The sequence below is a fragment of the Oncorhynchus clarkii genome, chromosome 22 (genome assembly GCF_045791955.1).
Source record: "Oncorhynchus clarkii lewisi isolate Uvic-CL-2024 chromosome 22, UVic_Ocla_1.0, whole genome shotgun sequence".
NCBI classification, from domain to species: Eukaryota; Metazoa; Chordata; class Actinopteri; order Salmoniformes; family Salmonidae; genus Oncorhynchus; species Oncorhynchus clarkii.
Genome location: NC_092168.1, coordinates 24,286,309 through 24,300,678, shown reverse-complemented (window position 1 = coordinate 24,300,678; position 14,370 = coordinate 24,286,309). Strand labels below are relative to the sequence as shown.

The 14,370-nt window shown below is 40.1% G+C and overlaps 1 protein-coding gene across 2 annotated transcripts; it reads left to right on the top strand.

Annotated features, from left to right (window-relative positions):
* Window positions 1–1,133: 1,133 nt before the first annotated feature.
* Window positions 1,134–14,110, top strand: LOC139380685 (splicing factor U2AF 35 kDa subunit-like protein). 2 transcript variants are annotated; one of them, XM_071123617.1, is made up of 8 exons: window positions 1,134–1,257; window positions 3,837–3,924; window positions 11,556–11,622; window positions 12,566–12,615; window positions 12,857–12,955; window positions 13,111–13,244; window positions 13,455–13,550; window positions 13,712–14,110. In XM_071123617.1, exons 1-8 carry the CDS (start codon window positions 1,214–1,216, stop codon window positions 13,869–13,871), a joined length of 738 nt encoding a protein of 245 aa, XP_070979718.1. In that variant the 5' UTR covers window positions 1,134–1,213; the 3' UTR covers window positions 13,872–14,110. The 2 variants fall into 2 exon arrangements, with proteins under 2 accessions (XP_070979718.1, XP_070979719.1); XM_071123618.1 differs by lacking the exon at window positions 11,556–11,622 and adding an exon at window positions 9,591–9,657.
* The last annotated feature ends 260 nt before the right edge of the window (window positions 14,111–14,370 follow it).

Below are 14,370 nucleotides of genomic sequence, written 5' to 3'. Positions count from 1 at the left end.
TGGGCCGTACTCACTACCCTCTAGGCACTACGCCTTGCGGTCGGAGGCCAAGCAGTTGTCATACCAGGCAGTGATGCAACCCGTCAGGATGCTCTCGATGGTGCAGCTGTAAAACCTTTTGAGGATCTCAGGACCCATGCCAAATCTTTTTAGTTTCCTGAGGGGGAAATACTTTGTTGTGCCCTCTTCACGTACATCAATCAATCTCACAATATATTACAGTTATAAGCCAATTTCAGTGTTTGTATGTTATCAAGTTAAAGGGCCAGTCAAATTATGGGGCATATCAAGATTACCTACAAAGTTTAACGATAGCCTTGATTTCTATGCGCAACAGAGCTCCCCTGATAATTTCTGATAAGATGGGCCAACTATTCAACTTCTTCCATTCTAGATTTATTAAAGCTTTTGATACCTAGTTTAAGTTCATCAAAAATATTCATGATTGATTGATGCATTGCTTGCTGTTTGGGGTTTTAGGCTGGGTTTCTGTACAGCACTTTGTGACATCGGCTGATGTAAAAAGGGCTTTATAAATACATTTGATTGATGTACGTTGTAAACGGTCAGTGTTTGGTACAGGGTGTAGTGCTGGTTTTATATGCTCTCTGGTAGTATAAAATCAGTGCACAAACGAGACCGGAAGTGTATAATTTGTGGGGTAAAAATTCTATTCACACCAAAGACATTTATAAATAACCCAAGATAGTTCATGTGTGTCCTTTACAGTGGGAGCAAATTAAGCATAGTGGGCAGAACAAGCAAGGAGGTGGGCAAAGCCAAGCACGAACTAGCGAGATCCTATTGGCGCCCTGTAGCATATATTTGCATGTTTCCGTTATGAAAAAACGCGCGGGTGTGCACAAACTCCATTCGACTTTGCACTCCTAGACAACGCAATTTAAAAAATAAAATAAAACTTTGGCAAAGCTTCAAGTCCATAAAACTTAGTGCACTGTGTTCGTAATATATTATAGTTTTGGGAACAGACAAATGTATTGAGATCAGACGTTTAATTTATGAGGAAATTGGCAGAATATTGGCCTAGTTCCATCCACTACCGCTACTGGACTTCCTCTCACTACCATATTTGGGGGTGAGAAAACGTTCTAAACGGATGCTTCAGCTTTATAGCCCATTTGACGTGTCTGGGTTACCGTTTCTGTCGGTGGTCCACATTTTACACTCTTTGGTTTAGTCGACATAATCGAAAATGGCGGAATACCTGGCGTCCATTTTCGGTACAGAGAAAGATAAGTGAGTAAAATGTTCTTATAGGCTTGCTTATTTGGTCAAACAATCATACGATTTAGGCCTACGATAACTTTCGCATTGCATTTGGCTGTCTTGGCTACTTACCTATCATATATCATGCAGCATTAGAAGTTGTGAAACGTCAATGTGTTAGCGTCTAGAGTAGCTAGCTAACATTAGCATGGGGTAATATGTTGTTTGAACGTATGCACAGACCGTTCTTTTATAGCTCAATGGTGTGCATGGATGGATAAGGGATCTTTGTGTGTGTGTGTGCTGAGCAGTTTCAGTCCCACCTCTCTAAAATGTGCATTAGCTATATTACTGAAGTTAGCTAGCTAACCTGTTAAGACAATTTATGCTTGGCTTGGGGCATTATTTCGTGTGAGACCTGGGCAACTTTCTCTATTTGCCAAATTAGCCAGCTAGGCTAGCTGTAACAATTATTTATTTAATCTGTGGCTATACATTCAGTAACTAGCTAACGATAACTAGTTAGCTAGCTCCATGTCCCAAATTCCTCCACTGATGCCCATGTTGTGTATCCAAGTTAAATCAATTGAGACAATAAGGTAACTAGGCTGTTCACAATTTATTAACGTTAGTTGATATGGGCCCTAGTTATACCAAGCTGTATAAATCATTAACTTATTCACCCATTTGTCACAGTCATCAAACTATGTATGATTTATTCTATAAATGTCTAGCATACTTTTACAACCCTTGTTTTGAGGAAAAATTCCAGTTTTGACTGATGCTTAACATCTATAAAATGCCATTTAAAGCTATATAAATCAATAACATTTTCACTGACTATGACAATCATCAAACTATGTATGATTTATTCTATCAATGTCCAGTATACTTTTACAACCTTTCCAGTTTGGATAGAACTGCATAACATCTATCAGGGTTATCCTTGTATTATTTCTCTGTTCTAATGTCATTACTCTTATTTTATTATTCTACTATGAGAGACACTAGATGCATACTATGACAGTTATTCACTTTAATAGGTACACACGTATCTGGCACAAGTCACGATTTAAACTGATTTTGATTTCAAAGACTGACATTATTTTTTACCTTTTTTAAATTTGACCTTTATTTTACGAGGCAAGTCAGTTAAGAACAAATTCTTATTTACGATGACGGCCTACTGGGGAACAGTGGGTTAACTACCTTGTTCGGGGGGCAGAAGGACAGATTTTTACCTTGTCAGCTCAGGGATTTGATCCAGCAACCTTTCAAATAAATAATGAAACATGTTCAATTTGGTTTAAATAATATAAAAACACAGTGTTGGAGAAGAAAGTAAAAGTGCTTTTGTCAAGGTTGTGGTCAAATGCATGTCAATTTAGCAATTGAACAAAAATCCAATTCAATTTGAAAATGTTCCTTATTGCAAAAGCATGTAACATAATTTGGGTATTCCAGAACTGTAATTTACATGTAAATAAAGATTACCCTGTTTTATGTTTATAATACTGCAGATATAATGCTGTGTGCCAGAGATGGTACCATTCAGTTTGTCTAGGGATGACAAAGGACTTCAACAAAACCAAAATAGATAATGATTGGATGGGACCTCTTTGCTGTTTAAATTAGACACATATAAAGGACTGTTGTGCCTTGTAACTACTTTAAAATGTGGAACTGTTGCACTAAAAATGCAGACATTGATTTGGCATACACTTTAATATTGTAAACATTGTACAACTTTATGTAAACATTGTCTAACTTCATATAGAACAAATGGCACTTGAAATTAACATTTAAAGTTATTGCAAGTGATTTTTTTTCTTACTGAGACAATCACTGAATTAGTTATTGATTTCTTCATCTTTAAATGCAATATTTGAGATTTTTTTTTTGTATGTCTATCAAATCAAAACCGCAATATCTACTCAAAGCCAAGTTTGTAAATGTATGCGGGACATTTTATAGAATAAATCATACATAGTTTGATGTTTCTGTGACAAATGGTGAATTAGTTATTGATTTATACCGCTTTAAATGGCATTTTATGTATTTCTATAAAATCAAACCTGGAATTTCTTCTCAAAGCAAAGGTTGTAAAAGTATACTAAACATTTATAGAGTAAATCATACCTAGTTTGATTCTGGCATCATTGAAAACATTGATTTATGTTGCTTTAAATGGCATTTTATAGATATGTATTTCTATCAAGTCAAAACTGGAATTTTTCCTCAAAACAAAGGTTTTAAAAGTATGCTAGACATGTATAGAATAAACTATATCTATATTTATGTTTCTGTGACGATCAATTTATTAGTTATAGATTTTTAAATGGCGTTTGGCGAATGTCTGATTGTCAATGTCCCAATGTGTGAATATAAAACCAACTTTACCTCGGCCCTAGTTATATTATCTGCTCTAGCTAGCTAATGTGACTTTGATAAATCCAATGCAATTTGACTTTGAACATGCTGCTGTTTTCCAAACTTGATCACTTAATGGAAAGTTGCACATTTCATTTATTTTGCATCTGGGTACATGAGTGTGAACTAGCTAGTTATGCATTTCAGGACTGTTTAGCTAGCTATTTTTCGTCCTTCAGGGTGAACTGTTCTTTCTACTTTAAAATTGGTGCCTGCCGCCATGGTGACCGATGCTCCAGATTACATAATAAACCAACTTTCAGTCAGGTAAGTCAATTCAGTAAAGCAAACTTGTTTAAAATATTTGCTTCTACCAGATGTGCTGCATGAAATGGAATAGCATGTGTAAAACTTCTCCTGCCAAGATGAAGTGGTTGTCATGCTCTAGGCTGGTTTGACAAATGGTAACCTCTCGTGGAACTATGCTGCATGACCAAATTATGTGAGATTTTAGTTCTGGTTTAACCAAAATGATTAAAATGGCCATTATCTTTGATCCAGTGATTGATGCTTTGTTTACCTTGTTCTTCTAATCAGAGATTGGAAAGGTTTATCAGCACTGGTTTTTCAGATAGTGAAACAAAATAGTGGAATTGATTAACATTGAATTGGAGTGTTATTCAATGTTGTGTGAATAACCCTTTCTCCCACCATTAACATGTATTTTGATTCATTCTAGCAGAGAGATGGATGTGGGCTTGTGTATGTGGGCTTGTGTATGTGTGCTTGTGTATGTGTGCTTGTGTATGTGGGCTTGTGGATGTGGACTTGTGTATGTGTGCTTGTGTATGTGGACTTGTGTGCTTGTGTATGTGGACTTGTGTGCTTGTGTATGTGGACTTGTGTGCTTGTGTATGTGGACTTGTGTGCTTGTGTATGTGTGCTTGTGTATGTGGACTTGTGTGCTTGTGTATGTGGACTTGTGTGCTTGTGTATGTGTGCTTGTGTGCTTGTGTATGTGGACTTGTGTGCTTGTGTATGTGGACTTGTGTGCTTGTGTATGTGTGCTTGTGTATGTGGGCTTGATTGTGCATCAGCTGATTCCCTTTGATGAAAACAGAAGGGCTTGTCAATAATCCTCTTGAATAATAACACTACTAAAAGATGAAAGTTATGAGTTTGAATGTAGATCACCACTAAATACTGTTTAAGTTAGTGTCCTAAATATATGAAACAGGAAGTGTGTTTTATGCAGCTATACTACTGACACAAGCACAGCGATATACACACTTCCTCCATTTTTGGTGGTCCAAGCCTGTTCAGCGACCTCTCTTCGAATATCCAAAGCATTTCTTGCATCCTGCGTCTCAGTATACCAGACAAAAACATCTCAAACGACAGTGTCTCCCTGCTTTACCGTTTTTCTCTAGCTAGTCCATCATAAATTAACAGGTACGGTTTCTAATGCCAATAGGACAAATAATTCCTAATCTTAGTAGAGCCAGGATGATACCAGTATTGCGATACTCGTTAGTGTCGTGGCAAGGAAACAAATCACAAAGCTGATTTTAACTTCTTCAGGAAAACAGCCCTAAGGTTGGAAACTAACATCATTATGGTGTCATCCAGAGTCACATAAAACATTTCCCCCAAGCTATAGCACACAATATTTTACATACAGCAGGTTTTTAAAGGACCAAAGAGGTTGGTCTGCTTTTGTTTTCATTTTTTTGCCAAGGATAACATATTGCGATACTGGCATTGTCACAACCCTAATTTTTAGGGAAATGTCTGCCCTGAATCTAGGTCATCCTCTCCTCCATCCCTTTCACTCGGTCACATTTTAAATATCTAAAGAGCCGGAGAGCTTGACTTGAGAGCTAGATTCACCCGGGGGTCCCATGAGTCGCTCTCTTACACTCCCTTATGTTTTTGGACAGCAATGCTTTTTTCTGTTTTTGTACATTTGTCTCTACTCCAGCATTTTGGATGTTGAGGGCATTTTCATACATATCTGATTCCCCCCCCCCATTTGAAGATGTCGTAAGTGTTTGGTGGAATTTCACTTATAGTGTACCAAAGTAGTCAAAAGTTCAGTATATGGTTCCCGTATTCCTAGCACACAATGTCTAGCTACATCAAGCTTGTGACTTTACAAACTCTGGATGCATTTGCAGATTGTTTGGGGGTTGTTTTTCCCAATATGAACTGAATGATGACTGGAGTAATTTATAATTCTAAGTGATTTAGAAGTGTTCAGAAACATTGAGTAAATAATCTTGATAATGCCACGATGAAGAAGAATCATGAACGATGATGACAAGTGAGAAAGTTGGAGGCTACAACAAAGCATGCTAACCTCTCACCATTACCAATAATGGGGTAGATCAGCATTGTTTGGGGGGTATGATCTTTGTCCCTCTCACTTTCTCACTCATCACCATTCACAATTTAATTCATGATTATCTCTAATTGTGGTAGCATTCACATTCATGTTGAGGTGTTAACATCTATTTTTACTTACTATAAGTGAATCCAAAATGACAATACATTATTCATCATTCACTTCCCGTTGGACACAATATAATCTGAAACGCAACCAAAAAATGCATCCAACCAGTGTTGCCAACTCCTCAGTAAGGAAAGTAGCTATTGGCTGTCCTAAAAGTCGCCAAATGACGTCATCACCTAATTTTCATAATTGGCCATGTGCATGTAATTGTGATGGACGCTGTAGGAGAGAGGAATAACGTCGTGGGAGAGACAAAAAGTGAGTAAAAACACCCTAAATGTGTTTAGAACTACAAATAAAATGTATTCTGTCGATTTATTTTTTATATATTTTTTTTATGTCACAATTTCAACCCTCCTTTATCTGGGCTTGGGACCGGAGACACTGGCGGAGTTACTTCGTTTTTTATTAAGCATTTTTGTTTTTAGCATGAATTTGGTTTGGTTTCTAATCTTATGGTCCACTTAGGAGCCTACAACAAGTCACAGTAAAAACATGAACATTTTTAACCATAACATTTAAAAAAAAAATAGTGTACAATCTAAATGGACCAAAAAGAGACAATAGAAAAAACTGTCAATGGCAATGTGAGAGCATTATGGTAACTAGTCTTGCCCTAATTCAGTTTTTATTTTATTTTAATGTAAACCAGGGCGGGATCAGCCAGCAGCGGCTTCCCGCATGCGCAATTAATTTGCGGTGTGGATGAGGAGGGGTGAACATCTCCTGCTCTGACTGCAGCACTAGGACCGCCTGTGAGTGCTTTGGACAGGGGTGGGGCCCACGGCAGCACCCTCTGCTTGTTGAGAAGAGTAAGAACGATACGCAAGCACTAAGTCTCCAAAAGTCTCCAATAACACCAGAAAAATGTGCTAAATTTGTCGCTAGTTGCTTTCTTGAAAATATGTCACTAGAGGGGTCTGAATACTCGCTAAGTTGGCAACACTGCATCCAACGATTCACAAGCTTGATGTCATTGTGTGCAAGGAATACCGACCAAATACTAAACTTTTGACTACTTTAATACTGTGACATTTGTTACGTCTTCAAATGGGGGGGGACTAGATCTATAAAGAGCTTTCATTTCTAAACAGTAAATCCGATGTGTACAAAAATACCCTCAAATAAAAGGTGATTCTATACTGTCACCTCATGAAACAGTTGATCTCAAATCCAACATGCTGGAATATAGAGCCAAATTAAAAATGTTTGCATCACTATCCACACATGTGTATGTAGTGGAGTGTAATTCAGAAACAAATCTTTCTCTACACATAACATTGGATGAAAGGTGACATGGCCCCTGCATCTCCATTGAAATTGCTGGCCATGCCTTTTGCAAGAGATTCCATGCAGAAAGTTGCCTGCTTGAACAGACTGCAAATTACTCTGGCCAGCCTCTGTTAGATCTGACCCTACCCTAGAGTGTGTTTTTCACTATTCTCTCCAGGTTGTTGACAATCCTTCTTAGTTTTTTTTGACAGAGCTCAAACCATTTGGCTGGATTATTGATGTAGTCATGCGCCTGATGTCCCTCGTTGTAGGGATGTGACAACAACAACAAAAAATGTGAAGATTCCATGTGAATTCACAATGCAGCTTTGCTGCTGCTAGCAACTGTTTGGGTCTCATGGTGCGTTCCTTTCATGGCACCTGTACTACCTCGAGGGGTTACATTTGGATGGCACATTTTGGTTGAATCCATTCAGTTGTGCAACCCCACTTGGTATCCCCAACTATTAATAATGATGGCGTAGTGGTGGACAGTTGACTCAAAAATAATTGATTCCTTGTTTCCTTGCACGTGAACGCCTATTTCTGAGTGTCAAGCAGAATCAACTATTTTAAGATTCAGTATTTTTGGAACAGATGAGACTTTAAAAAAAAAAAAAATGATGCACTTTCAACAACACAAACATTTGCATTTTGGTCATTTAGCAGACACACGGATACAGAGTGACTTACTGGAGCAATTAGGGTTAAGTGGCCTGTACACGGGCACATCAACATTTTTTTTTTTTTACCTAATCTGCTCAGGAATTCGAACCAGCGACCTTTCAGTTACTGGCCCAATGCTCTTAACTACTAGGTGGAGAGAGAGAAGAGGGGTACCGTATAGGCAGGTCGGACACCAGGCAGACAAGTCAGAACCGTGCACTAGGCTTATCTATTGGCAATCAAATGCTGTATCTCGCAATTTCTTGGCTTGCAATGTCTCGCAACTTCAGTAAAGCAGGGCCTATCATCAATGAATAGGCTAGGGAATTCTATACACAACAGACCGAAGACTAAACACACATATGTCTTGATAATCTCTTGCATGCCAAAATCGACTCAAGTTTGCCTCTTTCTCTCTGGTTTTATTTAAATTGCGCAACGTTCCCCATGTCTTTAGCCGATACAATGGAAAATGTTTTGTGATAACTTCACTGCAATTTTTATTGGACATTTTTTTTTCCTTAACATTAATGATCCCAATTTGGTTTAAACTTTCACACCCCTACGTCGTTCCCTCCTATTAATACATATTGTGACTGCGTTCGACTAAATATGACTGAGTCACTGAACATAATTTCAGTCCTCTTTATCAACAGTAATCTCAAGCTTTTGCAATAGCTAGCACTTTTCCACCAGTTGGCCTACTCTCTGCAATGGGTTGTCTGAAGTGGTAGGATTTATCTGTGGCCCGTTCCCATCTCAAAGTCAGATGTATCTCTCTCACTGAACAGATTATTAGAACATAGCACATCTATACTCTAGGCTTCCTCTAGGTTTCCCTACAGCTCGCCTTGCCTGCATGGGACAGAGAAAAGACACAAACTCCCCAGCGTGTCCACCGGTCAAGCACGGACTCCTGCTTTATTTTGCCCTTACCCCTCCTACAGTATCAAGGTTCCTCTACATCCAGGGATTTTGTCTGCCCACCCTCTATAGGTTCTAGGTCTCGGGATTTGGTCCGCCCCCCTCCTATAGGTTCTAGGTATCGGGATTTGGTCCGCCCCCCTCCTATAGGTTCTAGGTATCGGGATTTGGTCCGCCCCCCTCCTATAGGTTCTAGGTATCGGGATTTGGTCCGCCCCCTCCTATAGGTTCTAGGTATCGGGATTTGGTCCGCCCCCCTCCTATAGGTTCTAGGTATCGGGATTTGGTCCGCCCCCCTCCTATAGGTTCTAGGTATCGGGATTTGGTCCGCCCCCTCCTATAGGTTCTAGGTATCGGGATTTGGTCCGCCCCCCTCCTATAGGTTCTAGGTATCGGGATTTGGTCCGCCCCCCTCCTATAGGTTCTAGGTATCGGGATTTCTTATTTTATTGATTAAACCTTTTCACATTTTAGCAAGAGGGGCCAAACAGTCCTCTACCTTCAGCACCACCTGTGGGTTAAAAATAAAGTCTGTTTTAGTTAGCTATATAGCCTATTTTTGGGGGGGGGTTTAGTTTTTGTATTTTTATAAACCATTTTTTGATTTTTCCCTCTGCAGACCATCGTGATTCAAAACATCTACCGTAACCCCCAAAACAGTGCGCAGACGGCAGACGGCTCCCACTGTAAGTGCCTCCGGTCCAGTCCTCTCAGCCCACCAGGTCATTCTAGCTCTCTCCCCCTCCTCAGATTTTAGGTCTGCGTCTCCACTGGCTTCCTGCAGGGCTTCGGAGGGTCTGTCTCAGCACTGGTAGCAGGGGGTACCACAACACTACCTCAACACTTTAGTATATCGCCAATCTAATCAATTTTTTAAAAATATATTTTTTAATCCGTTGCCATTCAGAGGTCTAAGCCTAGGTGTAGAATGACATGCTCTGATAGTGACATTGAAAAGGACTAAAAAAAATAATGCCTTGATCCCCACAATTCACATTGGATCTTTAAAGTTATTATCCACAGGAAATCTCCACATAGTACCTGTTTTCTAACAGGTATAATGCACAGATGACAGACTTTAGGTATTTTTCAGGTGCTTTCAGAGAAGACTGACAATACACCTGCCCTAGTGCCCAACATGCGTTTGTGAATAGCTAGGATTCCATCCAATTGGCAACATTTTATGGGAATATTCGAAAATCTGCATAAAATTATGTGCACATTTTCCCCCATGAGATATTTTTCTGTTGCAGATAAAAGGCTGTGCGTGATGAGTGAACATAAAAAAACAGTTTGCTGTTTGATTGGTTTCCATTGCATTTTCAACTCTACTGATGGTTTTCTCACAAGAGAACGTGGGTTATCGCCAGTGTGCCCACTCTGGTATTGGCACGTTCTCTCTAGCAGCGCTATCTGCGCACTGTTGGCTAGAGTGCGTGTATAGCCTGCATGATTACATTTTATTATTATTATGGACAAAAGAGCGAGATTATTTTTGTCAGACGGCAGCCAAGTATCGATAATCATGTCACCAAAACAAGACCCTCAATATTTATTGGAAAGGAGCATCAAGCTCATCACCTTGCACTTTTACCACCCTGTGAAGTTCATCGTAACTTTCATCTGTAGTCTAATAAACTGCATGCCGACGAGTCATAGTGGGAGGAACACATGTCATATATCAATATTTGCGCTTAAAAGCGTTTCCACCAACATTTCTCGCATTAATTTTACCAACTCAAAAAGATCCCACCTTGTCTAGCGTATTTTGTTTTGTCGACATTTGGAAAGTTGAATGAAAAATGTTTCCATCAGGCCTGTCATGGCTTCTTTTCATCCGAAATGTTTCTACTCGCATTAAAAGGTTGGATAAGAACCTGGTTATAGACAGCAAACACATCTACATGAGTTACTGTCTAGACACAGAACAGTTTGGGATTTTAGTTTTTGCTCTTGCAATACTGCCGCCCCTATACGTTAGACTGATTCAGACGTCATCAGCCATATTGTAAATGTGTAAATGGTACCCTGATGTTGAGCCCCGGCTAGCAGAGCTGATGCATTGCCACTCGCTTCCTCTAAGGTAAGTCGTGGGTTTGTGGTCTTGTTGCTGTCACGTGTAACTGTTCTGTTTCTCAGCTGAGAAACTCAGAATGACTGGCAAAAAGTTACTTTTAAAAATGTATTAAAAGGAAGAAATGATAACTAGTAATATAAACATCTTGGCATCCAATCACCTATGATTCAGCAAGTTCTAGAGGTCATTTCAAGCCTCAATGACCTGGTATGTAATGTTTGGGTAGGCTAAATTTTCGGTTGTATTGGATTTTCCACCATAATTTTCCATAGTCAAATATTGTCATGCTGAGACTTTCACTTCTTCCAGCTCCATCTCTTTCAGCGTGGACCAGTCCCATGGATCATCTTAACCTCTTTCAGTCTTCCCTTCCTACCCTGTTCTGGGCCTGGTTGGGGCACAAGTACACAGTTTTGAGGGAGGGGGATGGGAGTAAATGCACCTATTTAACTACCATTTTAGAAATCTGCCTGAAACTATCTCAAAAATGTACATTTTGTATTTCAGACCATTGCCCTCTTGAACATTTACCGTAACCCTCAAAACACTGCCCAGTCTGCCGATGGTTTGCGCTGTAAGTTTCCCACTTGTTAACAGGGACCTGTGGCACAAAATGTTATCATTTTATCTTTCTCTTCATTTGCCCACACTTCCCTTTGGGGTGCCATTTGACCTCTTTATCTGACATGTTAAGATCTATCCCTTTAACATGATCAGTGATATACATTCTCTGCCCTTTAGTGCTGTAACATACATGTAATACAACAGGTATTAATGTTACGTAAAACAGACCATGTATACTACCGTTCTGGTGCCATGTAGTCAGTGTAACTGAAATAGTCCAAATTATGTTTTGATGCATACAGTCTGTTTCTATTCATTCAAAACCTAACACGTATTCTAGGAAAACATTTTATTCATCATTGTTTCAACTACAGCTTCACACAAAAAACACTATTAATTATATTCTAGAGGTTAACCCTGCTCTAGTCTCAGGAGGTCAAACTAATTTAGGATACATTTTTAGTTATTGTACAAAATGTGATATGACACATGGGGTGTGATTTTGGTGAATTGAGTATGACTGACATTGTGTTTAGGCCCCAGTGAGTCCCATTCCTTAGCATCAATTGATGGCTGTATTGTCTATGCCAGACCGTACCATTACTACTTAGCACTCACTGAATGTAACTAAAATTAGTCTCAAAAGAATCTGTCCTCTCATAAAGGTCAAATGTCCAGTCTTACTGTCGTCCTTGGTGCGCAGAGGCACAATGAGCGTATTTTTCGCATTGACCCTTTGCCTCCGGACAGTATTGTCTTTGCTGTCGTCCTTATTTCATATGTACTGGACTGTGTGCTATTAGATTGAATACATTTGTAATAGTAGTCCAGACTCCTAGGTGTTAGAAATATTTATCCTGTGCATGTAGTTTATGAAACCACAATGCTGATGTCACCTACTGTAACACGTTGACTGGTCCCTGATGTGTGAGTTTCTCCCCTGTGGCCACTAGGTGCCGTCAGTGATGTGGAGATGCAGGAGCACTATGACGAGTTCTTTGAGGTGAGTCAGTGATGCGGTAGTGCGCCCATGTGGATGATGCAATTCAGGTCTACCTTGCTTCTCTTCCCCCTCCACACAGCCCATGTGGGAATCATTGTACAAAATACTGAAACAGAATAGAAATGTATTTTGAGCATGTGTGGGAAATGCACTTTGAATTTAAATCAATTTAAAACTTAGTCTGTATTCACCCTTCTGTCTGTCAATCCCATTCTCTCTCCCTTGGTTTCTCTTGCTTTAGGAGGTCTTCACAGAGATGGAGGAGAAGTATGGAGAGGTGGAGGAGATGAACGTGTGCGATAACCTGGGAGACCATCTGGTTGGAAACGTATATGTGAAGGTGTGTCACTGACTGTGTGTGTGTAATGGTGGGTTTTGTGTACATTTTTTGACGAAAACACGTTCTTCCTCTTCTCATTCAATCGCACTGTCATTCTCAGCCTCATTAGAACCTACATTTGCACACACTCTAACTCGGTGATGGTCTCTGTGTAGTTCCGTCGTGAAGAAGACGCGGAGAAGGCAGTGATGGATCTGAATAACCGCTGGTTCAACGGTCAGCCCATCCACGCCGAGCTCTCTCCCGTTACCGACTTTAGAGAAGCCTGCTGCCGCCAGTACGAGATGGGGTCAGTACTCCACCGCTGGACCACATGCACACCATTTTCAGTTCAACATTGCATTAATGGTGACACCTACATAAATGCATTGTATTAAGAAATGCATTGTATCAGTTAGTGCATTAACTGAATTCTCGCTCTCTCTACAGGGAGTGCACTAACTGAATTCTCGCTCTCTCTACAGGGAGTGCACTAACTGAATTCTCGCTCTCTCTACAGGGAGTGCACTCGAGGAGGCTTCTGTAACTTCATGCACCTGAAGCCCATCTCTAGGGAGCTGAGGAGGGAGCTATACGGACGCCGCAGGAAGAGGGGGTAAGCTCAGGCTCTGAGAGTCAACGCTAATCATAAAACTTATGCTGCTTTCAAGTGTTCTCCGGAATGCACCTTTCTGCCGTGATAGTTTTCACGTATGTTTGAGGGGGAAAGTTCTCATTTTCAGTTTAACTAGCTCCTTTTTTTTCCTTCTTCCTCAGAGGGGGGCATCATTCTCGCTCCCGTTCCAGGGAACGTCGTTCGCGCTCAAGGGACAGAGGAAGGGGAGGTGGAGGTGGAGGTGGAGGTGGAGGTGGTGGAGGTGGACGCGACCGCGAGAGAAGGCGCTCCAGAGACCGAGAACGCTCTGGAAGATTCTAAACAGAGCATCTACCAAACAGCCATCCCTCCCATCTCCATTATCCCTCTCCAGCCATCCCCAAATCCCTCTATCCTTGCCTCCATTGCGGCCTATCAATTCACCCTTGGCCCTTTCATATAATTGCGTCCCAATGACAAATTAATTGGAAGATGTTGGACATGTTTTTTTGTTTGTTTTTTTTCTTCCAAGAAATGGAACGCTTTTCTTTTCAATAAAAAAAAACTATGATTTGTACAAATTTATTTGAAATAGTTACTCTGGAAAACAAAAAGTAATGTTTTTATAGTGAACAGCTATGAGTAACTGTTACTTTTGCCTTGAGTCATCATGCTCTAGACTGGGCTTACTGTAAGTGAGGGAATTTAAATACTTCCCATAGACTCCTCCCTGATTCCCAGTAACTTGACTCCCTCAGCTAATTTCTCACACAGAACATACTCAGCTGTGAACTGAGTGTTCACTTGGCTCAAAAAGACAGTTGCCATAGATATGAAGCAT